Source organism: Rana temporaria, chromosome 6 (assembly GCF_905171775.1).
Source record: "Rana temporaria chromosome 6, aRanTem1.1, whole genome shotgun sequence".
Classification (NCBI taxonomy): domain Eukaryota; kingdom Metazoa; phylum Chordata; class Amphibia; order Anura; family Ranidae; genus Rana; species Rana temporaria.
In genome coordinates, this window is record NC_053494.1 from 222,533,078 (window position 1) to 222,559,411 (window position 26,334).

At 48.3% G+C, this 26,334-nt stretch overlaps 3 protein-coding genes across 3 annotated transcripts in view; 1 reads left to right on the top strand and 2 right to left on the bottom strand.

Annotated features, from left to right (window-relative positions):
• LOC120944306 (protein mono-ADP-ribosyltransferase PARP15-like) overlaps positions 1 to 12,262 on the bottom strand; it is a 59,154-nt gene extending 46,892 nt beyond the window's left edge. The window contains exon 1 of the mRNA XM_040358341.1: positions 12,130 to 12,262. Within this exon, the coding sequence (XP_040214275.1) occupies positions 12,130 to 12,258 (129 nt within the window). The 5' untranslated portion in view covers positions 12,259 to 12,262. The remainder of the gene's footprint in view (positions 1 to 12,129) is intronic.
• Positions 1 to 26,334, bottom strand: part of LOC120944301 (protein mono-ADP-ribosyltransferase PARP14-like) — a 575,277-nt gene that overhangs the window by 371,053 nt on the left and 177,890 nt on the right. The window lies entirely within an intron of this gene.
• Positions 4,492 to 9,891, top strand: LOC120944305 (polysialoglycoprotein-like). The gene is made up of 2 exons (XM_040358340.1): positions 4,492 to 5,596; positions 9,273 to 9,891. The coding sequence occupies exons 1-2, from the start codon at positions 4,681 to 4,683 to the stop codon at positions 9,866 to 9,868; spliced, it is 1,512 nt and encodes a 503-aa protein (XP_040214274.1). The 5' UTR covers positions 4,492 to 4,680; the 3' UTR covers positions 9,869 to 9,891.

Genomic DNA, 26,334 nt, shown 5'->3' on the forward strand with positions numbered 1-26,334 from the left:
AGGGGACCGCAGGGAGAGTATAGTGGGGGCCTGTGCGGTGTGGAACAAAAATAGGGGGCTATCACCTTTGATGTGCGGGATGTCCCGCTAGGCCGCGGCTGAAGCTGCGAACTTTCCTGGGAAGCGGCCCCGCGATTGCGTCCGCTTTCCAGCAGCGGTAATACCCGCAGGTGGGGATGTCCCAGGGGTGATAGGAGCTGGCGGGGGGGAGGCGATATAGTGTTTGGGGGAAGCGGGGGGGGGGGGGTCCCGGTCATTCAGTCCAAGGGGACAGATCCGGCAGCTGGAAGGGGAACCCCTTACCTTTGGAGGTGTTGCTGGAGGAAGGAGGGGGGTCCAAGGAGGAGGCTTAAGCAATTTTGTCTTCATCACATGAATAGAGCCATGACAGGTCCTCTTTATACTCCTTTATACTCCTTTATACATGTATAGAGCCATGACGTTATTTTTTTGGGGGGGAGGGGCAGCATTTAATTCTTGGTCCCAGGCAGCACAATGTCTTGGGCCGGCACTGCCCCCGAAAGTAATACTTCAAAGTTTGGTGGAGGATGGAGAGATAAACCACCTGACAGTTTCTTATATCTGTCGGGGAGTGGAGAGATCTCTGCACACCTCATGGAGGATGGGAGAGGAGGAGAGGTGACACCCCGATGTGGGAAGAGGTCCGGGAATCAGGAAAAGGAGATATTCCAATCAGAGAAATATTTGCTCAGAGGAAGAAAATCTGCAAAGTGTAATCCAGAGCCAATAATCTTTTTGTAAATTCACACTGCAAGAATGCTGTCTGACTCTCCAGATGTTAAAGTGGATTTGAACCCATTGATCTAACAGTTTGGAAAAAAACAGTTACATTCCCGGCATGCTGGGAATGCCAACTGTCACATTTGGTTGTGCTCTCAACCACACTTGCAAACCATCCAATGTCTGGTGTCATAACTGATCACATGTGCAGCATCATAGCAGTTGAAGATCAAACAGAATCCAAGATGGCAGCTTCTTTGGCTAAATAGATTAGGGAAGTTTAGTTCCGCTATAAGTTGATCTGGGCTTCATATTATAAGAGACTCTAGAAGTGTGCAGGCGATTTTTATTGGCTTTATTAACGGTCACTTTAATAAGAGATGACTGCTGATTGGCTGATAACAGTTACTGGCTGCACTCTGCACATCGCTCTTCCTTATTTTATAATCCTGATGACTCTTTTATCACATTTTTCAGCTATTTTAGTTTTTACAGCTCAGTACGAATTCCCTCCATTCCCTGTGAGCCGGATGGTCAGAGGTAACCGAGCAATTTCCTGAAATGAGAACTTTCCGCTTTCAGCGCTGTCACACTTTGAATGACAATTGCGCGGTATTGCAATATTGTACCCAAATTACATTTTATCATTTTTTGAGACAAGTAGAGCTTTCTGTTGGTGGTATTTAATCACCATTGTTTTTTTTTTGTGCTAAACAAACCAAAAAAGACTGAAAATGTGAAGGGGTAGTCCCACATGTCCTCCTAATCTTCTCCCTGGAGATCAGGGACTTCATCCCTCCACTTTTCTCTACAGCAGGTAACTGAAGGTGCCATAACGTGGAACTCCTTAAAGACCCAGATAAAGTTTTCTCCAATGTGTTACCAATACCAAGGAGTAAAAATGTCCTCAGGCTCTATTGCCTAATAAACTGTGACAAGAAGGCATGACTTGGTTGGAGGTAACTAAAAAAATAATGATTTGGATTGATTGATTTGGAAAGTTGGACTTGGTTTTTAATTGACCAAATGTCAGCAGCCTGAACTATATCCCCCACCCTTTTAATACCTCTAGTGGCCCATAACATGGGGTCCAGGATTGTGCTAATTGGGTATTCATCCACAGCGGAGAAAAGGGGGATCATCCACCATCTGTGGTTGCATTATCTTTTGTATAAGCTCCCAGGCTAAGGCCGGGTTCACACTGGTACGACAGTCGTACGACTGTGGATCCGACTTTGTCCTGTAACTTGAAGTCCAAGTTCCCGATTTTGATCCCGACAATACCAGGCACTTTGTGTCTTGTATGAATCTTTAGGGGAAACTCCACGCCAAATGTAAAAAAAAAAAAAAAACGGCATGGGGTTCCCCTTCCAAGGCTGGTATGCATTTTAAGGGGAACCCCCACGCCCCCCAAAAAAACGGCGTGGGGCCCCCTCCAAAGTCCATACCAGATCCTTATCTGAGCGTGCTGCCCGGCAGGTCAGAAAAGGGGGTGGGGGACGACTTAGCACCCCCCCTCCTGAACCATAACAGGCTACATGCCCTCAACATAGAGGTTGTGGCTGCTTTGGGGCAGGGGGGGCCCTGCATCCCCCACCCCAAAGCACCTTGTCCCCATGTTGATGAGGACAAGGGCCTCTTTCCGACAACCCTGGCCAGTGGTTGTCACAGTCTGCGGGCGGGGGGGCTTATTGGATTCTGGAAGCCCCCTTTAACAAGGGGGCCCCCAACCCTATGTGAATGAGTATGGGGTACATTTTACCCCTACCCATTCACCTAAAAAAAAAAGTGACAAGAAGGAAAACACTACATAGGTTTTTAAAGTAATTTATTAAGACAGCTCCGGAGTCTCTTCTGATTTTTTCTCCCTCCTCCGCTGATGTCTTCTACCCCTCTCCGGTTCTTCTCCACTCTGCGCTGTCTTCTGCCTCTGCTGGGTTTCCTCTCTCCACTGTCTTCTCCCTCTGTCCTTCCTCCGATGTTGTCTCAACGCTCTCTCCCGGTGTAATGCTAGGGCCGCCATGTGCTATTACTTATATAGGCATGTGACGTGGCCACCCGGTGACGTCATCCGGAGGCCCCTTCCCCTTGTGACATCACCACCCAAGGCATGAGGGGGTGGTGATGTCACAAGGGGGTGGGGCCTCCGGATGACATCACTGGGTGGCCACGCCCATGCTTATATAAGGAAAAGCACATGGCGGCCCTAGCATTACATCGGGAGAGAGCGTTGAGACAACAATCGGAGGAAGGACAGAGGGAGAAGACAGTGGAGAGAGGAGACCCAGCAGAGGCAGAAGATGAGAAGAAGAACCGAAGAGGGGGAGAAGACATCAGCAGAGGAGGGAGAAGATCCAGAGAGGGGGAGAAGAAATTGGAAGAGACTCCAGAGCTGCCTTAATAAATTACTTTAAAAACCTGTGTAGTGTTTTCTTTCTATCTTGACACTTTCTTTTTTTTAGGTGAATAGGTAGGGGTATTCATTCACATAGGGTCAGGGGCCAGGATATGGGGGCCCCCTTGTTAAAGGGGGCTTCCAGATTCTGATAATCCCCCGCAGACCCCGACAACCACCGGCCAGGGTTGTCGGGTCTCATCAACATGGGGATAAGGTGCTTTGGAGTGGGGGGGCACAGGGCCCCCCTGCCCCAAAGCACCCACACCCGACATGTGGAGGGCATGTGGCCTGGTATGGTTCAGGAGGATGGGGGGCGCTCGCTCGTCCCCACCCCCTGACCTGCCGGGCTGCATGCTCGGATAAGAATCTGGTATGGATTTCGGGGGGACCCCACGTCTTTTTTTAGATTGGGGGTTACCCCTTAAAATCCATACCAGATCGAAGGGCCTGGTATGGTCTTTTTTTTTTATTTGGCGTGGAGTTCCCCTTTAAGATCCTCAGAGCACAAGTCCCATGCCAAAGTCGGATCCGACTTTCATCCAAATTCGGAAAGTCAGACCAAAGTAGTGCAGGAAAATGTTTCAAAGTCTGATCGACTTGTGTCGGACCAGTTAAGAAGGCTCTTATAGGGTACCATTGATTTTCACACGTAATGCGACGTGAGCTCCCAATGTTGGAGCGTTTGTCGTACAAGTGTGAACCTGGCCTCAAGCTCAACAGTTTTTCAGACATCGGTCTACTCCCACTACTCCACACCTGCTCTAGGAATTTCCTGCCTTCAAGGGTCTCTTCCTAAAGGTAGGTTACCTCTTTTGGGAAGTCTCTGTAATCAAGGTTGAGGGCTCTTTCCCATCCCAGAAATCTCTCCGAAACTCCAAATTCTAGGCCCCAAATGAGAACTTACCAATCCAGAGAGCACTATAAGTCAGTCCTCTCCTAACCTGACCGGATAACTCTGGAACCCTTCACTCTGCATGTGTGAGAACCCCTGAGTAAAACTGCATACAAGTCTTCCCCCTTAACCACTTCCCATCCCGCCTATAGTCATATGACGGCCGCAAGGTGGCTCTGCCATCCTGGGTGGCCGTCATATGATGTCCTCGGGCCTTTTTGTTTATAGCGCAAAAAATAAAAACCACAGAGGTGATCAAATACCAATAAAAGAAATCTCTATTTGTGGGGAAAAAAAGGACATCAATTTTTTTTGGGAGCCACGTCGCACGACCGGGCAATTGTCATTCAAAGTGTGACAGTGCTGAAAGCTGAAAATTGGCCTGGGCAGGAAGGGGGTGGAAATGCCGGTATTGAAGTGAGGCCCGGAGCAACTGGAAGTCAGTGTAGGGCCAGCCATGACAGGGTTAACAGAAACCCTAGTAGCTGTGGGGGGAGGAGCAGAGCAGGGGAGGAGAGATCACAGATATCTCTTACTCTCAGTTTCCCGGGCAGAGGCAGCGTGGGGGAGTGAAGTTGGTGGGGGAGTGAAGTTGCTGCTGTGTCTGCTCAGCCTGCAGGGATTTCGCTTGTCCCAAATTGTCACGGCGATGGCTGCGATCGAGGATTTATTCGGGAGATTGAGGGCGGAGGCGGCTATCCGGGGTGAGGACTGGCTGCAGAGGCAGTTGGGGGCGCTTTTATCGCAGGATGGAAGGGACATGGGGCGCATGGCGTCGGGGCCTAGCCGCGTCCAGACCGGACAAGCAGCATCGGGGCCGGAGCACACAGGTGTGGTGCTGGCGGAGTCGGGGCCTGAACGGTCGGTCCGGGGAGCAGTGCGGGCACACGGGGACACAATTCAGGTCGCATCGGGGCCTGATCACACAGGCATGGGAGCAGCGTCGTCGGGGCCTAGTCACACAGGCCGGGGGGCCTCGCGGACGCGCTCGTCCCGCCCCCCCCGCCGGTATTCGCCCAGTATATCCCCGGGACGGCAGAGGGGGGATAGTGGACATAGCAGGGCCCCTTCGGGCCCCCCCGCGAAGCGGGCGGCGGGTATTGTGTCGGAAGGCCCAGCCGGGGGCACCAGGAGTAGCGTGGGTGCAAGGGGGGGACGGCCAGGGGGCTCAGATGCGGCGGCCTTGCCCGCCCGGCGTGTGGATCAGGCAGTGACGGGCCCGGTGGTGGGGTCTCGGCGAGTGGGATCGCAGGCCACGGTGGCTAGCCCCCCAGCTTCCTCGGCTAGCCACTTGCAGGAGGTGGAGCGCGTCGGCAGCAACAGGGTTACGCCAAGCAGGAAAGCTTCGGCAAAATCGCCGCACGGGTCCAGGGCCCGCAGGGGGAGTGAATCCGGCCCTGGGCCTTCGGCCTCCGGGACCGAGCCGCCCGGTGGGTCATCATCGGAGGAGGAGGATCGGTCGGAGGGAGAGCGGTCGGGATCTGAGGACGAGGTCTTGCCCAGGACGATACCAGCAACGAGGGATTCGAGACGGTCGGCTGATGGGATTGCTTCCACGCAGCCCGGTAAGTCATTTTACACTGATGTTTCTAATAGGCAATGTGTTGATGTGGTTGAGAGGAATGTGGTTGTTGCACCGGCGTCCCAGGTTACGGATGCACAGGTGGGTATTGCTGGAGGTGATGTGGGTTTGCAAAGGTTTTTGTCGGGGTTAGAGGCTCTGGTCAGTCAGCTAAAAGGGGGGGACAGACCTCCCGCAAGCCCGGCGGCGGCTTGGGGGCCGGTCGGGGGAGCTACGGGGGTGGCCACGGCGGCGGTGGCGGCTGCCACTACGCCGTTGGTGGTAGCTGGAAAGGAGGCAAGTGGGGGCGGCTTGGGGGCCGGGGCATCAGTGCAGCCGGAGGTTACCGCCGAGTCGGCGGGGGCCGCTTCAAAAAAACGGGATTTAGTACGGTTAGCGGATGAGGCTAGGGGACAGGTTTACACCTGTTACGATGCGCCGCTGGGGTCGCATCTGAAACAGGAGGTACGGGAAAAGATCTGGAAGAGCGAGTACGTGGAGATATTCGCGCTGTTACCGCTGGAAAAATTCAATTTGGACAGGGTAAAACCAGAGGATTCTAAGAAGGAAGATGAGGAGAAGAGGAGGTACAGGCTAATACCTCGCACGTTTGCAAACTGGTCGCAGGCGTATTCCATTTTGGCCAGTGTGATTGGCGAGAAGAACCCCGAGCACTGCTCGGCGCTCTTCAGTTACCAGGAGGCGATCAGTGAGGCCTACAGGTGCTATGGGGGCACAGGTTGGCTTAGATATGACGAACAGTTCAGGCAACGTCGGGCGATCAGGCCGGAAATTCGTTGGGACGCCAAGGACATTAGCCTTTGGATGCGGCTTATGACGGCTCCGAGGACGTCGGCGCCGTTTTTTCAGGGGGGGGCCGGCGGAGCCTCTTCCCTGGGACAGTCGGCCGGAAAGAAAAAAGGGGTTTGTTGGCAGTTCAACGAGGGTAGCTGCAAGTTTGGGGGGTCGTGCCGATACAAGCATGAGTGCTCCGGGTGTGGGGGTAATCACCCCTCTTCCCGCTGCTTCAAGCAGGGCAAGGGACGTCCCGGGGATTCTTCAGGTAAGAGGGAGCACCCCGGTGATGGTGAGAAGGATGCTGCCGTTTCTCGGTAGGTATCCGGACAGAGCGGCGGCTCAGCTCCTGGAGGAAGGTTTTACTGTGGGGTTCCGTATTCCTTGTAGCTTGACGGTGGTTCCGCCGCTGTCCAAGAATTTGCGTTCGGCTCTCCAACACCCCGAAGTGGTTTCTGAGAAATTACGGAAGGAAGTGGGGCTAGGCCGCATGGGGGGCCCGTTTGAATCCCCCCCTTTGGAGGGTCTGGTGGTATCACCGTTGGGGGTGGTACCGAAGAAGGAACCAAACAAGTTCAGACTCATTCACCACCTCTCATTTCCGAAAGGGGGGTCGGTAAATGATGCGATTGATGCGGGCGATTGTTCGGTGTGCTACACATCGTTTGACGCGGCGGTGGGATGGGTCAAGAAATACGGTCGGGGGGCGTTGATGGCCAAGTCGGACATCGAGGCGGCCTTCCGGCTGTTGCCGGTGCACCCGGACAGCTTCAGACTGTTGGGGTGTCACTGGGGAGGGGAGTTCTATGTGGACAAATGTCTGCCCATGGGCTGCTCGGTATCCTGTGCGTTGTTCGAACAATTCAGTTCCTTTTTGGAATGGGTGGTGCGAGACGTGGCGGGAGTGAATTCAGTCATCCACTATCTAGATGACTTTCTCTGCATTGGACCGGGGGGGTCACGGATTTGTGCAGTTTTGTTATCTACGCTAGAACACATAGCGGAACGTTTTGGGGTGCCTTTGGCGCCCGAAAAGACGGAAGGTCCTAGGTCTGTCATTCAATTCCTGGGCATAGTCATAGACGCCGAGAAGATGGAATGTCGTTTGCCGCAGGATAAGCTAGAAGGCCTCAAGGCGGAGGTCAGGGGTATGATTGGAGTGCATAAGGTGCAGCTGCGGGCTTTGCAGTCGTTGTTGGGTAAGCTGAATTTTGCCTGCAGGATTATCCCGATGGGGAGGGTTTTTTGTCGTCGGCTGTCGGCTAGCACTGCGGGTGTTAGGTTGCCCAATCACTATGTGCGGCTCGTGAAGGAGCATAGGGAGGACCTGCGGGTATGGCACTCTTTTCTAGAGGGTTTTAACGGCAGGGCCTTGTGGATGTCCGGCCCGGTCAGCAATTTTGACCTGGAGCTGTATACAGATGCGGCCGGGGGTGCGGGCTTTGGGGCCTTCTTTCAGGGTCAGTGGAGCGCTGGCTCTTGGCCGCAGTCTTGGGTGACTGCGGGCTTTACAAAGAATTTGGTGCTGCTGGAGCTGTTTCCAGTGGTGCTGGCGGTTGAGTTATGGGGCACGTCTTTCCGGGATCGGAAGGTGCGCTTCCATGGGGATAACTTGGGGGTCGTGCAGGTGATCAATCGAGTTACCGCATCTTCTCCCCCAGTGATTCGTCTCCTGAGACACTTGGTGCTGCGCTGTATGCAGCTGAATGTGTTTGTGTATGCGGTGCACTTACCGGGTGTGGACAATGTCGTGGCTGACGCTTTGTCTCGGTTTCAGTGGGACAGGTTCCGGGAGCTGGTGCCGGAGGCAGAGGAACGGGGGGTCCCTTGTCCGGAGTGGCTGTGGCAGATTCCATTGGAACAATCTCCACCTGGATTAGGAAATCGTTGAGTGCGGGTACTTGGGCGGCCTATGAGAAGGTATGGTCAGAGTGGAGCGATTTGGTGAGGGAATCGGAGGTTCACCTTTCGGGACCGGAGGTGAGGACACTGGTTCTGTATTTTTTGTCTAGAAACATGGAAGCGGGAGTGTCGCCGTCGGCGTTGGATAAGAAATTGGCCGGGTTGGCATTTCTGTTCAAATGGCAAGGGTGGCCGGATCTTACAAAGGACTTCTGGGTGCGACAAGCTCTGAAAGGGTACAGGAAACAGGGGCGGCGACCTGACGCTCGCCGCCCGGTGTCTTTCGAAGTTTTGAGAGGAATCCTGGCTAAAGTGGGGGCGATATGTTCATCCAGGTTTGAAGTTACATTGTTCCGTGCGGCATTCGCGCTGGCATTTTTTGGGGCCTTTAGGGTGGGCGAGCTGGTGAGCCCGTCGAAATTGGTCCAGGGGGGCATGGGAGTTGCGGATGTCGGTTGGACCCCGGAGGGGGTCACGTTGTGGCTCAGAAGGTCCAAAACGGATCAGAGTGGCAAGGGAAGGGCGGTTCATGTGTTCCCAATTGAAGGGTCGGAGTTGTGCCCGGTCGGGCTGGTAAGGGACTACCTGGACATACGTGCGGGGGTGGGGGGCGCCTTTTTGGTACACGAAAATGGGTCCCCGATGTCACGATATCAGTTTGTGGCAGTGTTTAGGAAGTGTCTGGGGGCATTGGGCCTGGTGGCAAAGGAGTTCTCGGCTCATTCCTTTAGGATCGGGGCAGCTACGGAAGCGGCAAGGAATGGACTGGGTGAAGAGGCAATAAAGAGGATAGGGCGTTGGGAATCCAGGCGGTTTCAATTATATGTTAGGCCGCAGCTGGTGGCTAGTTTGGGTTGAAGGTCTGGGGAGTGGGGTTTTGAGTTACGGGGCAAAGGGGGTGACAGGGATTACTCAAAAGCGGGTTATCTCTATGTGGGTATGTTGGTGACGTGTTTTTTTTTTTTTTGTTTACTGTTTTTCAGGTACTGGACCGCTTTTGGTCTGGATAATGGGCCACTCCTATGTGGTTCGGGGGGCCAGACGGGCGGATGATCGCCCGACCGGTCGCCAGCTGGGAATATCGAGACAGGAGGCGAGTGTAAGGTGGTTGAGGGTCCCCGGGATGTTATGGAGCAAGGTGGTGCCGGAGGTGCACAAATTTGCACAGCTGGACAGGCCACCGGAGGTTCTGGTTATTCACGCCGGGGGGAATGATCTTGGAGTGAGATCGATGATGGAGATAGCACGGGACATTAAATTTGACTTTCAGCGGATCCGGATGTCCTTTCCGGATACGATAGTGGTGTGGTCAGACATGGTGGCCAGGTCAACATGGAGGATGGCCAGGTCGGTAGAGGGGGTGAATCGGGCGCGCAGGAAGATAAACAGAAATGTGGGGCGGTTTGTGCTCAGGAACGGGGGGCTAGTGGTTCGGCACCCCGAATTGGAAGTGGACACATGGAGATACCTCAGGAGTGATGGTGTTCACCTCACGGACGTGGGGATTGATATGTGGGTGTTGCGTTTAGAGGAGGGGGTACAGCAAGCGATGAGGGTGTGGAGGTGCTCCCATAGGTAAGGGGTTACCTTTGGGTGCTGGTGGCGGGTGTTTTTGGACTTTGCAGGAGAAGATATTACCCCAAAGATGGACGCCAGTACCCAGCGGTGGGAGGGGTCCTGAAGGGGTTTCTAGTTCCCAGTCTACTAATGTAGCTGGAAGGTTGGTGAATGGGGGCACTGCGGTCAATGGTCGTCTTTGAGCCAGCTTCGGCTTGAGGCCTATGACCAGAGGTTAGGACACCGCAGTGCCAAAAAAGTGTTACATAGTTACAAAGTTTAAAGGTTAACGAGTTAAGGGTTAATGGGTCCTGCAAAGTCCAGCACCATGTTAGAGAGGTTATTATCTCAGGAAATAAGTGTTTTTTCTCTATGTGTTATTGGTTTTTGTTATTGGTTATTTATTATTTAAAGAGTATTTAAAATAAAGGAGGCTGCTACGGCCAGTTTTTACTCCAACACTAAGTAGTGGTCTCATTATTTATTAAAGGTTAATGTGGGGGTATTAACTGTAAAGGGGCTTTAGCGGTCAGGGTGAATTCTGGTATACCATAGTCAAGTGGTTGAAGACGGCACAACTCAAATGTGAGTGAAATATAGCATCTGTCCTGAACACATCCTTGACATCCTGTACCCATCCCCCCTCTGCCTCAACACAGAGGTGTTGGAGGTGACATTTGATACCATACAACAGAGGAAGGTAACCTGGGGCCTTCCAGATTTTGCAGAACTACAAGTTTCATCATGCCTCTGGGAGTAATTGTGATGGCCAGCCTTGCAATGTCTCATGGGAAATGTAGTTCCACAACAGCTGGAGGGCCCCAGGTTGCCTACCCCTGCCAAACATTGTACCCGAGAACAGGGGCGTAACTAGAAATCACAGGGCCCCATAGCAACATGTTGCATGGGGCCCCCACCACAGCCACCCTAGTGTCAATGCAGCATGACCTGTGCCCCATACAGCGTGACCTGTGCTCCATACAGCATGACCTGTGCCCAATGCAGCGTGACCTGTGCCCAATACAGCATGACCTGTGCCCAATGCAGCATGACCTGTGCCCAATGCAGCGTGACCTGTGCCCAATGCAGCGTGACCTGTGCCCAATATAGCGTGACCTGTGCCCAATGCAGCGTGACCTGTGCCCAATGCAGCGTGACCTGTGCCCAATGCAGCGTGACCTGTGCCCCATACAGCATGACCTGTGCCCCATACAGCATGACCTGTGCCCAATGCAGCATGACCTGTGCCCCATACAGCATGACCTGTGCCCAATACAGCGTTTCCTGTGCCCAATACAGCGTGACCTGTGCCCAATGCAGCGTGACCTGTGCCCAATGCAGCGTAAACTTTGCCCATACAGCGTGACCTGTGCCCAACACAGCGTTGCCTGTGCCCAACACAGCCTGGCCTGCCTGTGCCCCATACAGCATGACCTGTGCCCAATACAGCCTGGCCTGCCTGTGCCCCATACAGTGTGACCTGTGCCCAATACTGCATTGCCTGTGCCCCATACAGCCTGGCCTGCCTGTGCCCAATACAGCCTCACCTGTGCAGAGGAAGAGGCAAGCCGTCCGGATCAGCAGAAAGCGGGATTGCCTGCTGTAATAGCTTTTATTTGACGTTCCCGTCTTCCCGGGGCTCATCGTCACATAGCCCCACCTCTTGGCCCGACGCCTTTGATGACATCTCATGTCCCACATTGGACCGGCGTTCTGTCTATCAAAGGCGCCGGGCCAAGAGGTGGAGCTATGTGACATGAGCACTGGGAAAACTGGAAGTTCTAATAAAGGTTTTTACAGTGGGCAATTCCACGCTCTGCTGATACGGACAGCTCGCCTCTTCCTCTCCTCTCTCTTCCCCTGGCTGGGAGACCATGCCGGCGGTGCTCTCATCCTCACTGGGCCCCCCTTATCCCCACTTGGCTGCGGGCCCCATAGAGAGAGAGAGAGAGAGACTTGTAAAGCGCAACACATGCGAACTGAATCGCCTCTGGGCGCTGTATCCATTTCATGGGTAAGGAACCCCTTGAGAGAGGGCATCAGCATTTTGATGCGGTCTCCTTTGTCTGTGCCCTACCACAATATTGAACTCCGATAGAGAGAAGAACTCTGTGGTCACTCTGGCATTGGCCTGCTGGTTTTGTCTCATCCAGGTCAATGGGTTATGGTCTGACACCAGGAATAATCTCCTGCCTAGCAGAGAATCCAGAGCCTACTTTATGGGCAGGCACCTATAATATAACTATAATAACTACCTATAGTAACAATAGAAGTTGAACTTACTCTTAAGCTTTGGCTTGGAAGGGCCCCTGAGGAGACAGGATTGTCTATTCTATTCCGCCTGTTTACTGGATCTGGTAATGGCAACTGTGGTGATAGAAACCGGTAAGGATTATTTTGCATAACCGGCATCGGAGCTGTAACAAAAGAATTGGAACATAAATATGCAAACACTTCTACAGATAACATAAAAGAAAAGTAATAGATTTCTGTTCATTTATTTTTTGTGCAAATATAAAAGTTATGGGAGGGCGTGGCTTGATGATAGTGAGAGGCAACAGCTCAGTCCTTGATAGACAGGGGGATGTAGTGGCGCTTGCAAATACTAAAAACCGACAATAATTTAAAACAATAAAATATTCTAAACAATGATTTCTAAAGTATGAGAGTGAGTCAGTCCTCTACTGTGGTAGAAATGTGTTCCACTCGAGGTCTATGCCCAAAGAATACCATCCAACATCAATAATTAGATGTGGAAGGAACTGCAAGTGAATATATAATGAAATCCAATGGATAAAAGTGCCTAACTGGCCGCACAGTGTACATGGGATAATAATCCTTTTTTTAAAAATATGTGTCATAAATCCTTAAAGTACTTGATAAAACACAAGTGCAAAGTGCTAATAAATAAAACAATAATAGCAGTGAATGAAAGCTCCAGCTCTCCTGGAAAGTGGTTAATTACTAATTAGCAAACACATGCAGGAAAAAGCAACAACTGAAGAGAAGTCCAAAAATACAAGTGTCCTAAAAACCTAAACGGTTCAATCATAAAACTGTTGTTTTTCTGTGCGATGAAAAAAATATAATAATATAATAATAAAAAAAATATAAAAATCATAAATAATAGTCCAAAAACAGATAGTACAATATCACTGCAGGATTAGTGATAGTGAATAAAACTATATCCAGTGCACAATCAAGTGATGATGATAATATTAAAAATAAAGTCCAAAGTGCAAAGTGCATCTGTGCTCCATTCAACAATTCAGATGATCAGTGGTTAATTCAGTGAAGACTTGTTACATTGTGCTCATTCAGTGTAGACTTATTACATTGTGCTTATATGTCTGTGAATCAAACCAGCCCGATTTTCCTCAGTGTGGGGATTATTTTTACCAGCCTCTTACCTTCCTGAGGCTTTTACCAAGCCTGTAACAGGAGCTGCTCTGCAGTCACATAGATAAAATCCAGGATCCAAAAACGGCTCACACTCCTCCCCATTCAGGCTCTCAAAAAGAAACACAGGAATGCCTCCATAGCATAAAACCACAGGATATCAGTTTAATAAAGAAAAACGAATACACTCACAAACATTGCTGTGTTAAACAGCATGTGTACAATCGAGTGTCACCGCTCTGCGGCCGCAAAGCAGGTGACTTCACCAGCAAGCCCTCTGTGTCCTCCTCACGCGTATCGCGACAGCCCTACGTCGCTTAATCATAGGATTAAGCGACGTAGGGCTGTCGCGATACGCGTGAGGAGGACACAGAGGGCTTGCTGGTGAAGTCACCTGCTTTGCGGCCGCAGAGCGGTGACACTCGATTGTACACATGCTGTTTAACACAGCAATGTTTGTGAGTGTATTTGTTTTTCTTTATTAAACTGATATCCTGTGGTTTTATGCTATGGAGGCATTCCTGTGTTTCTTTTTGAGAGCCTGAATGGGGAGGAGTGTGAGCCGTTTTTGGATCCTGGATTTTATCTATGTGACTGCAGAGCAGCTCCTGTTACAGGCTTGGTAAAAGCCTCAGGAAGGTAAGAGGCTGGTAAAAATAATCCCCACACTGAGGAAAATCGGGCTGGTTTGATTCACAGACATATGAGCACAATGTAACAAGTCTTCACTGAATGAGCACAATGTAACAAGTCTTCACTGAATTAACCACTGATCATCTGAATTGTTGAATGGAGCACAGATGCACTTTGCACTTTGGACTTTATTTTTAATATTATCATCATCACTTGATTGTGCACTGGATATAGTTTTATTCACTATCACTAATCCTGCAGTGATATTGTACTATCTGTTTTTGGAATATTATTTATGATTTTTATATTTTTATATTTTTTTTATTATTATATTATTATATTTTTTTCATCGCACAGAAAAACAACAGTTTTATGATTGAACCGTTTAGGTTTTTAGGACACTTGTATTTTTGGACTTCTTTTCAGTTGTTGCTTTTTCCTGCATGTGTTTGCTAATTAGTAATTAACCACTTTCCAGGAGAGCTGGAGCTTTCATTCACTGCTATTATTGTTTTATTTATTAGCACTTTGCACTTGTGTTTTATCAAGCACTTTAAGGATTTATGACACATATTTTTTAAAAAAGGATTATTATCCCATGTACACTGTGCGGCCAGTTAGGCACTTTTATCCATTGGATTTCATTATATATTCACTCGCAGTTCCTTCCACATCTAATTATTGATGTTGGATGGTATTCTTTGGGCATAGACCTCGAGTGGAACACATTTCTACCACAGTAGAGGACGGATTCACTCTCATACTTTAGGAATCATTGTTTAGAATATTTTATTGTTTTAAATTATTGTCGGTTTTTAGTATTTGCAAGCGCCACTACATCCCCCTGTCTATCATATGCTGTCAGTGCGTGAGCACTATTAGTTGTGGCTGCTGCTTGATTATAACTTTTAATTTATTTGTACCACTATTTTTTCCCGGGTTAGGCTGGTTTGCGCATTAGTTCCCCCCTTGTTTTATAGCTCAGTCCTTGAGCTTTACACCACATGAGGCCCTTACTGCGGGAATTGTCAGGTGGCCGCTGTTAGTGAATGGCTGAATGCCCAAGGCCAAGAGACACACAGACACTAGACATCACACAGGGACTGCCAGTAATCACAGGTACCTGCTAAATACTGCCATCTCCCACTCTGTCCGGTGCTCAGACAAGATGGCGCCAGCTTGTACTGCCAGCACTGTGACCCTCATTATCCTGCTCTACCACTGCAGAGGACAGGAAGCTTGATGAGGCATCCCCCCCCCCAATAATTACTCATTTGCTTCATGGGCAATCTTCCCTGTCTTCCTCAGAGTCCTCCCATGACTCTGCTCGTCTCACGTGTTTAGATGGTGGAACTGTTAGACATCCTCCACTCCCTCCCTTCCAGGCTGGATAGCATGACCAGGAGAATTGAGGGCACTTTACATGCAGAACTCCTGCAGTCTTGATTCCCAAGTCTAATCACAATATTTCATGCTTAGACTCCCGATTGTCAGCTGTGGAAATAGCCAGAGATCAGATTTGCAAATTGTCAGATTGGCAATGCTTGACTGCCTTACACCTACCACTGTAAGATTTGAAGAATAGGACTTGGCACAATATCTTGCACATAAGGGACATTCCAGAAGCCATTCAGGATCTTGACCTTAAATCCACTGTACAGGCTATCCTCAGTTATCTGTCCGAGTAATGCTCCCGACTCTGAATTGGAACTGGACCAAGTCCATTGGATCCCCTTACTGAGCAACAGACCCCTTTCCACCACCAGAGATGTGTACATTTCTATAAAGTGAAGGAGGAGATACTGCAATGAGCATGGCAAAGGGGTTGGTTGGATTTTGATGGTGCCCAAATCTAGTCTTACCTGACTTTTCCCGCCAAACACCCAGGATGAGAACCCTGCTGCGTCTTCCACTGTATTTGAGCTAATCTGTTGGGAGCACAGCCTGCCTGTCCTCCAATGATCAGACTTGTGCTGACACGCCCATCTACCCAGCCTGCCTGTCCTCCAATGATCAGACTTGTGCTGACACGCCCCTCTACCCAGCCTGCATGTCCTCCAATGGTCAGACTTGTGCCGACACACCCCTCTTCCCAGCCTGCCTGTCCTCCAATCTTCAGACCTGTGTGTATTTCAGGCGTTTTAGCGCTAAAAATAGCGCATAAATACTCCTGCCCCAGCATTCTCAACGTGAAAGCCCTGAGGCGATGCGCTGGCGGGAGAAATAAAAAATCTCCTCCTAGCAGCATCTTTGGAGCGGTCAGAGGAGCGGTGTGTATACCGCTCCTTCACCGCACCTTCCCATTGAAAACAATGGGACACCACGGTAATACCGCCGGTAATGCGCCTCTGCAGAGGCACATTGCCTGCGGTATTAACCCCTTTTCGGCCGCTAGTGGGGATAATTCCGCACCGCTAGCGGCCGAATACCGCGGCAATTCCGCGGCAATTCCGGCGGTATAGCGGTGCTAAAAATAGCGAGGATATACCGCCACCGCACATACTGTCCCAGTGTGAAAGGGGCCTTACTTCCAACACTGGTGAATCATAAACAATGTAAACAGACAAAATAAATATAAATAATAGTGCAGCAACCCAACTAACTATATACAGATAAAGGGAGCACATATAAGCAGGGCAAGGTCAGGACTGACAAGAAACAAGGGGAGCAGAGCAGGGAGCAGAGTACTGTATTCAGGGTACAGAGTACTGGGAGCAGGTTAAAGAGTATTGGATGCAGGGTACAGAGTACTGGGAGCAGGTTAAAGAGTATTGGATGCAGGGTACAGAGTACTGTATGTAGGGTGCAGAGAACTGGGAACAGGGTACAGAGAATTGGATGCAAGGAGCAGGGAACAGAGTACTGGATGCAGGGTACAGAGTACTGGGTGCAGAGTACTGGAGGCAGGGTGCAGAGTACTGAATGCAGGGAGCAGAGTACTGAATGCAGGGAGCAGAGTACTGGATGCAGGGAGCAGAGTACTGGATGCAGGGAGCAGAGTACTGGATTCAGGGTGCAGAGTACTGGATTCAGGGTGCAGAGTACTGGAGGCAGGGTGCAGAGTACTGGGAGCAGAGAGCAGAGTACTGGGAGCAGGGAGCAGAGTACTGGGAGCAGAGAGCAGAGTACTGGGAGCAGGGAGCAGAGTACTGGGAGCAGGGAACAGAGTACTGGATGCAGGAACAAGGTACAGGATCAGACAGGGACACGGCTCACAGGAAGAACACTGCAGCACTGAACTTCAGTTAAGGGCAGGATTAAATACCTCCCAGCAACCAGCGATAGGCGCAGCCTAATTACTCGGATAAGCTGGCTCCTGGGAGACTCCCGCTGGTGGTCACCAGAGCTGCGCAATTAGACTCAGAAACAACAGAGCCACCAGCAGGTGATCCAGGTGCTGACATAAGTCCTGACACTCCGACTGCTGGCTAAATCAGTGAGAAGGTGGGCTGCTGTCATGCACATCACTGGATACGGTAAGTATTGGGGGTCTGGGGGGAGCTGCATGCAGAAGAATTTTTACCTTCATGCATAGAATACATGAAGGTAAAAGACTTTCAGCCCTTACAACCACTTTAAACTGAATGGAGGACAATAGAACTAAACACACAACTTGATTGTCTTAGAAAGGATCGGCCAAACGCACTGCATGCTGGTCAACCAGACATTCCAGATATAAGAGTATTATAAGAGGAGATATAAGAATGATGTATATTACCTGTATTAGCCGAGGATCCAGACGAGAATCCAGATATAAGAGCATTGTGATAGGAGGAATTCGAGGAATCATGTATATTACCTCCAAACGAGAATCCAGATTTTCCAGAATTCTACAAAACACAGAGATGACCAATCATTAGATCAGTAGGATTTGTGTCTCATCATTTGATTATCAATCCACCGGAAAGTAATACTTCGATGTTTGGTGGAGGATGGAGAGTTTCTTATATCTGTCGGGGAGTGGAGAGATCTCTGCACACCTCATGGAGGATGGGGGAGGAGGAGAGGTGACCATGTGCGCTGCTGAAGAATGTGTCCGTTTTTGTTTCATTGGTTTTGTTTCTTTTTTCGGGTCATTCATTATGATCGCAATTTGTAAATTCGCAAATTTGAAATCCCAAAAATTAGAAAATCTGAAATAATGATTAATAATAACTTAACTATTACTATTAAATTATAGGTATTGGAATTTCCTTTCAGATTTCGCTGTTAGTGAACGTAACGAATTTATACGAATACTAATGGAACGGAACTAATTAATAATAAGTAATAACAATAAAAAGTTAATATTATTATTATTGTTTATTATTATTAATTTGTTGCGTTCCATTTGTTTAGATGCGGCATTCGTTATTTCAGGTAATTTGTAACTTTGGATAAATTCGTATTCGTTACGTTCACTAACAGCCAAATCTGAAAGGAAATTCCAATACCTAGAATATAAAAGTTAATAATAGTTAAGTTATTATTAGTTAGTTATTAGTTATTATTTCCGATTTTCGAGTTTTCAAATTTATGAATTTTCTAAATATTCAGAAAAATTTGTTTAAACCGGTTTTCGTTAATTCGGATATTTCCAATTTTAACGAGTTTGTCTAAATTTGTTATAAAACGAATTTGGAACAAAACAAATTGCACACGTCTAATTACAATTCAATCAGTGTGCTGCGCTTCTAAACCAACCTTAAGGCCAGGTTCACACTTATGCAAATTGGATGAGGGTTTCTCCGCCTCCAATTCGCATGACAGGAACATCTGACTTACAAACGGAGGGAGACAACAGAAAGTGAGAGGAAATCTACCCCTAGGAAGCAAAATTCTCTCCTGTTAAGCCCTGTACACACGATCGGATTTCTGATGGAGTTGGATTTTTTCGTTGGATATCCAATGAAGCTGACTTTCACCAGTCTTGCCTACACACTATCAGACTAAATTCAGTCTGTGCCAAAACGCGGTGATGTAAAACACTACGACGAGTCGAAAAAAAAGTTCAATGCTTCCAAGCATGTGTCGACTTGATTCTGAGCATGTGTGGATTTTTCTTCGATGGAGTTCCACACAGACGATTGGAATTTCCTATTGTTTTTTTTATCCGTAGGAAAAACATGTTCTATTTTTTTACACCGATGGAAAAAAGACTGATGGGGCCCACACACGATCGGTTTGTCTGATGAAAACAGTCCATTGGTCTTTTTTCATTGATCGTGTGTACACGGCTTAAGAGTTAATATGGGGAAAAGGTGTCTCCTCTCCACTGATGCTTTTTCACCAATCCTTGTTACCCCTAATAACCCCAAATTTTCTAAATCCAATTGTCATTGAGCCAGAGAGTGAGGTGAAATCTTCTGAACAGGAGCACAGACAGCAAAACAAATGTTACAGGGGTGATAACCCTTCCCTACATGGGCGTCCGCAGGTAGGGGCAAGGGTGGTCAAGTGTCCCCCCCTGGATTCAGGGATCGGATCGGCACATTCAGCACAGTGGCATTGCTATGAGGGTGCAGGCAGCAAGCGGGGTGACACCATCAAGGTGCTTTCAAGCCCCCCAGGGGAACCCAGAGTGAGCGTTCGGCCATCCGGAGGGATCACTGCTGTAGTTTCGCTGGGTCTGGTAAGAGGGCCTGTCGGCCATTATCCATCACTTATCCTAGGGACTGTACTACGCCTGCAGTCTCTGACCATGATAATGTGATAATGAAATCGTCGAAAAGGGGCGGCGCATGGGTGACCCTAAAATGATGCCCCCCCCCTAAAAAAAGTTCTGCGGACACCCATGCTTCCCTGTGTTATCCAAAAAGCTTAAAAACTGTTTTTTTTTTGGCTGGAGCTACACTTACAAAATGTACCCGACCCAAATTACAAACAGATTCCACTTAAGAACAAACCTAGAGTCCCTACAGTCCCTATGTTGTTTGTAACCCGGGGACCGCCTGTATAAATGAATAGTAGTGATAAAAAAAAAACACTTGTGGGCTTAACTAATAATTTATTTGGTATAATTCCCCTTTAAGAGGGCGTGACAAGGGGTGTGTCCTATGCCTACATACGTTTACTAATTGGTGACCCTTGTTACCATCTCAAAAAGTTGGGAGGTGTGCACAAGTAAGAACTGAATTCCCAGCTTCTCTCGGAGATGTCCCTTTGTAATGTAGGGTGAGGACAGGCCGAGCCCCATTCATATCACCCGCTAAATTCCACCCTCCAATGAACACACATATATGTACCTCTGGAGTAGCTGCAAGACTGTTCTTCTCAGGCTTTTCTTTGCTCAGAGGGCTCATTCCAGACTCATACCAGGCAGAGGGGTGCTTCCATGATCTTGGTGTAGAAGAATAAATATCTTGTGCTTTCCAAACAATTGCATCAACATCAGTTCTGTATTTTTCCAATTCTCTGTTTCCGGTGGAATCATCATAAAGTCTTTTAGGACCTCTATCCCCTAAGTCAGGATCTGTCGGCGAAGAAGTCTTTCTCTTCCGAATATCTGGGCTCCGATTGTATTTTATTTGTAAATCTATATGTAGAAAGAAGAGAAGAATTCTCTGAGCACAGCTTCTGACTCTTCCAGTAGGAACACACTTGGCATATAACTTTATATCCAACACCTGAACACACCACATCACAGTGACCATTCTGCAATATTCAACCAATCAATTCACTAGAAACCAGTGACATCACTATAACATGAAACATTCAGAAGGTGCAAATAATGGACTCCAAAAGGAGAGGCTATTAGTGGCAAGGACTGGTGGGGGGAGAGGGCAGGGGTTCCATGTTCACAACTTCTGTCACCTACCTGCTCTAAATGTTCAAAGCGAGTGAGAAGAATTCTTAGGTTTAGAACAGTGGTTCTCAACCTGGGGGTCGGGACCCCCTCGGGGGTCGAATGATGATTTGCCAGGGGTCACCGAATCCTGGGCTGTTCCTGGAGCCCACTGCCGCCAACTCAGCAACTTCACAGCCGCCCATTCAGGTCACGGCATGGTTGAGGAGCAGAGACTAGAGGTCAGCTGACTGGTGAGGAATGTGAAGTGGGAGGGGCTGGAGGAGACCCTATCTCTTGATTTCGACATAGGTGTCACTGCTATGAGACACCACAAAGTCAGAGACACAACAAAGTCGGAGACACAGTGAGTAGTGTTACCTGTGATTATAGTTGCCATTAAAAGTCCCCACTACAGTTCTCAGATCAGCAGATGACCTTCATCAGGAAACCTAAGTTGGCCGCTCAGAACTCCCCCCTAGTAGGGATGAGCCGAACACCCCCCCGTTCGGTTCACACCAGAACCTTCGAACGGACCGATCGTTCGTGCGAACTTTAGAACCCCATTGAAATCAAAAGTGCTCATTTTAAAGGCTAATATGCAAGTTATTGTCTTAAAAAGTGTTTGTGGACCTGGGTCCTGTCCCAGGGGACATGTATCAATGCAAAAAAAAAAAGGTTTAAAAATGGCAATTTTTTCGGGAGCAGTGATTTTAATGACGCTTAAAGTGAAAAGAAATGTGAAAAATTCCTTTAAATATGGTACCTGCTGGGTGTCTATAGTGGTGGCACGTGTTTATAACAGTCCCTGCACAAAATAAGATTACTATAGGAAAAAAAGTCATTTAAAACTGCTTGCGGCTTTAATGTAATGTTTGGTCCCTGCAATATGGATGAAAATCACTGAGAAAAATAGCATGGGTTTCCCCGCCCCCCAGGTCATTACCAGCCCCTTTGGCCCTATATACTTTGAACAGCATTATACAGGCGGTGCAAACAAGACAGGGACTGTAGGTTTGTTGTTAAGTAGAATCTGTTTGTAATTGTGAACTGGTACTTCTTTAAAGTGTAGCTTGAACCAAAAAAATCTATTTTTAAGCTTTTCTGAAAACATAGAGAAGGGTTATCACCCCTGTAACATTTGTTTTGCTGTCTGTGGGCATCTGTTCAGAAGATTGCACCTCACTTTCTGGCCCAATGACAAAAGATATTTTTTTTTTTTTTTTTTGTGAAACAAGGATTGTGATAAAGCATCAGTGGAAAGGAGACACCTCTTACAGAAGAGAATTTCCCTTTCTAGGGGTAGATTTCCTCTCACTTCCTGTTGTCTCCTTCCGTTTGTAAGTAGGAGTCGTTAGAGAAGCCCGGAGCAATAGAATGCAATGGCATATGCGCAGGGCGGACATGACAGGGTTAACAGGGGAAGTAAACTTGTTAGGAGTTTCAGGGGGGAGTTGCCTAGGGGAGGGGTTGAGAGGCACATAAAAGGTTGGCCCATCCCATCAGAGGCAAGCACAGCGCGGAGGGGCTCCCAAGGGTAAGGTGGTTCCCCTTGGGTGCTGTGGCGGGTGTTGGTCTTGACAGGAGAGAGAATATATGGTAGAAGGAGGAGTCTTGGGGACCCATCGTTGCTATGGGTCCCGATAATGGTTTCCAGCTAACGGAGGTTAGCTGGAAAGTGGCAATGGGGCACTACGGTCAGTGGCTGTCTCTGGGCCAGTTTGTCGGCAGGAGGCCTATCTATACACTGTTTGGTACCGCAGTGCATTATGGTTTTCCCCTAATAGGGGTACTGAGTGCCTGCCGAGACCAACACTAGTTAAATTATGGTTTGTTAACAGAGTTTATGTTATTATGGTATTTTATAGTATTATGTTATTTATATATATTGTTATATATATATATATATATGTTTAATAAATTAGGCTGCTACGGCCTTGTTTTAACTCCAACACTGGTGTGGTCTCAGTTACTATAGTAAGGTTAATGGGGGGTGGTATTTGGTTAATAGAATAAGTCCATCTGTTATACATTAGTCATGTAAGTTGGATGTTTGAAAGTAGGGGCCTGCCAAATTTACTCAGAAATTTGGGCCCTAGGTGTTGGTGTTGCCACAACAATGTAAGCCCTCACAGTTAGTCTTGGTGGGTGCTGGAACGCCCTGCTGTGTGAACTATTATATCAAGAATTGTAATTACATGCCATTGTTGAACAGTGGTAGAGAAATTGGGCCTTTGGTGCTGGCGCTGGTGCCACAACACTGTAAGTCCTCAAAGTTACTCTTGGTGGGCGCAGGAATGGGCCCTGCTGTTAAATATTAGATCAAGAATTGTAATTACATGCCCCTGTTGAACAGGGGAAGAAAAGTTGGGCGTTTGTTGGTGTCGGTGGGGGTGGTGCTGGTGCCACAACACTGTAAGCCCTCACAGTTACTCTTGGTGGGCGCAGGAATGGGCCCTGCTGTGAAATATTAGATCAAGAATTGTAATTACACACCCCTGTTAAACAGGGGCAGAAAAATTGGGCCTTAGGCACTGGTGTTGGTGCCACAACACTGCAACCCCTCACATATACTCTAGTTGGAGCGCAGGAATGAGCCCTGCTGCAAAGTATTGCATCAAAAATTGTAATGACTAATATCAAAAAACTATATGAAACTGCTATCGATGGTGCAGGATCATACCTCTCTGCGATGTCGTAGCAAATGGGTAGAAGATATAGGGGATATAGACCAGAACCAGTGGGACAGAGCTTTAGAATCCATTCCGGTAGTATCGGTATCTGCGTCACATAGATTATCACAAATATTTATTTTGCATAGGGCATATAGAACACCACTACAGATGTATAGTACACCCCACAATGCCCAAAGTGTAAAACTTCAGGGGGATTTAATACACCTAATATAGGGATGCCCAAAATTACATCGGTATTGGTAGGAAGTTTCTCAGTGTATAATTAGATTGGCCCAGGTACCAGTCCCCTTAGATCCCTTGGTGTACCCAACGGCGGATCCAGGGGGGGGGGGCAACAGGGAAATTGCCCCCCCCCCCGAGACAATCATGTCACATTGGCTTTTAAAAAAAAAAAAAAATTATATATTTTTTTAAAACTGCTTTGCGTTGCCTGCAGCTGCCGAGTCTCTCACTCTCTCTCTCTCTCATCACCAGGACCGGACTGGCCCAGCCCGGTAGGCTGCCTGTCCTGAGACTGCTTTGATCTGTAGCTGACTGCAGCGCTCCCCCTCTCTCCTGCGTGTATGACACTAGGCATATATCGCTGTGTGTGAGAGCTGGGTCTGTGTTCGGCTGTGCTGCCTGTGCTAGACCTGCTCGTGTGATAGTAGATGGAGATGGAACACTGATTGAATCAGTGTTTTGTCTATCACACAAGCCCGTCTAGGGGGGGACCTTGCTAGAGCACACTGCCCTGCCGAACACAGACCTACAGCTCCTGTTTGTTCCATGACACACGTCGGGAGAGCAGATACCTGCTGTGTGTGATCGAGGCAATGCCATGGTGAGTGCCATGCACAGTGGGGCTTCATTCATATACAAAAGTGGGGCTGCATTATTATACAAAGTGGGGCTGCATTAATATACAAAGTGGGGCTGCATTCATATACAAAGTGGGGCTGCATTCATATACAAAGTGGGGCTGCATTCATATACAAAGTGGGGCTGCATTAATATACAAAAGTGGGACTGCATTCATAGACAAAAGTGGGACTGCATTCATAGACAAAAGTGGGACTGCATTTATACACAAAAGTGGGACTGTACTGATAGACAAAAGTGGGACTGCATTCATAGACAAAGTGGGACTGCATTAATATACAACGTGGGGCTGCATTAATATACAAAGTGGGGCTGCATTAATATACAAAAGTGGGGCTGCATTAATATACAAAAGTGGGGCTGCATTCATAGACAAAAGTGGGGCTGCATTCATAGACAAAAGTGGGGCTGCATTCATAGACAAAAGTGGGGCTGCATTTATATACAAAAGTGGGGCTGCATTTATATACAAAAGTGGGGCTGCATTTATCTACAAAAGTGGGGCTGCATTTATATACAAAAGTGGGGCTGCATTCATATACAAAAGTGGGACTGCATTCATATACAAAAGTGGGACTGCATTCATATACAAAAGTGGGGCTGTATTTATATATACAGTGGGGCTGCATTTATATACAAAAGTGGTACTGCATTTCTATATAAAAATGGGACTGCATTTATATACAAAAGTGGGGCTGCATTTATATACAAAAGTGGGACTGCATTAATATACAAAAGTGGGGCTGCTTTCATATATACAGTGGGGCTGCATTCATATGTACAGTGAGGCTGCAATGATGGGCACTGATGAGGCTGCATTGATCTCTTGTACCATGTCTTCAGTCTCTGACCATCTATTGTACCATGTCTCCAGTCTCTGACCATCCCTTGTACCATGACCATCCCTTGTACCACGTCTGCAGTCTCTGACCATCCCTTGTACCATGTCTGCAGTCTCTGACCATCTCTTGTACCATGTCTGCAGTCTCTGACCATCTCTTGTACCATGTCTGCAGTCTCTGACCATCTCTTGTACCATGTCTGCAGTCTCTGACCATCTCCTGTATCATGTCTGCAGTCCCTGACAATCGTCTACAAACTATGGAATAGATTTATGGCAGTTATATTTAAATATTTTTTACTAGTAATGGCGGCGATCATTGATTTTTTAGCGGTACTGCAACATTGCAGCGGACACACCGGACACCTAATTGATTTCTGTAAGCAACACCTTATTTTCTGGCAGTGCCCCTCCCGAGACTAGACTCTGGATCCGCCCTTGGGTGTACCTACTTGGTGCTATAGATGTCGAGCTGTTCTCAAAACGAATGTATCTTATGATAACCAGATTGCTGTACCTGGCGAGAAAACGTATTGCACGACATTGGATGGCTCCAGGGGGTACCCACAGGGAGGCAGTGGACCCAATACGTAAACTCCCTACTCCTAAGAGAAAGATTGTCATATAGCCGTAGGGGTAAACGAGCAAATTTGAACTTATATGGCAACCATGGTTGGAGGATGCCAGTCTCGCGCTACCCCAACTGGTAAGGGATAGACTCCGGAGATAAGGAGCCTAGAGGGGTACAGAGAGGGGAAGGTGGAAAGGAATAAAAAAAAAAAGTACAATTTAGAGGGGAAGGGAAGCACCCTGTGATCGGTTATAAACCCTCCAGCAGCATTGAATGTGCATTCCGAAAGAATGCTGGATGCAGGACAGGCCAGTAGCACAATTGTATACTGTTCAAGCTCTGGCCAGTGATCCATCCTCAAGACCCAGTAAGCCAGAGGATTTTCGGTGGGAAAGGTGTCCAATTCTGATCTTGCCCCTAGGTATTCCCGCACCATGTAAAACAGACGCTGGCGATGGTTGCTGGAACCGGTCATACCTTGTGGCTGCGGACTAAAAAATTGAAGCCTCAGCAACACGTTGTCTAGGACCTGGATTTTGTAACCTCCCAGTCTCTGGGAACACATTGCACAGACCTTTCTGCAAGCCCTTCCAAAGATGTTTCATCTTCTGCTCCCTCTGCGCCGGCAAGGTCCGCAACCTTACCCTTGTAACGTAAATTAAAGAGGGTTGCCAGCCTATCCCTCTCCTTGATAGCACGAATACAGGGATCCTTCCGCCATGCT

Bases quoted from the DNA above. Each gene is read 5' to 3' on its own strand.
- LOC120944305 (XM_040358340.1), top strand. From the start codon at position 4,681: ATGGCTGCGATCGAGGATTTATTCGGGAGATTGAGGGCGGAGGCGGCT. The intron at 5,597-9,272 runs GTAAGTCATTTT...ACTGTTTTTCAG, and splicing joins GATTGCTTCCACGCAGCCCG to GTACTGGACCGCTTTTGGTC.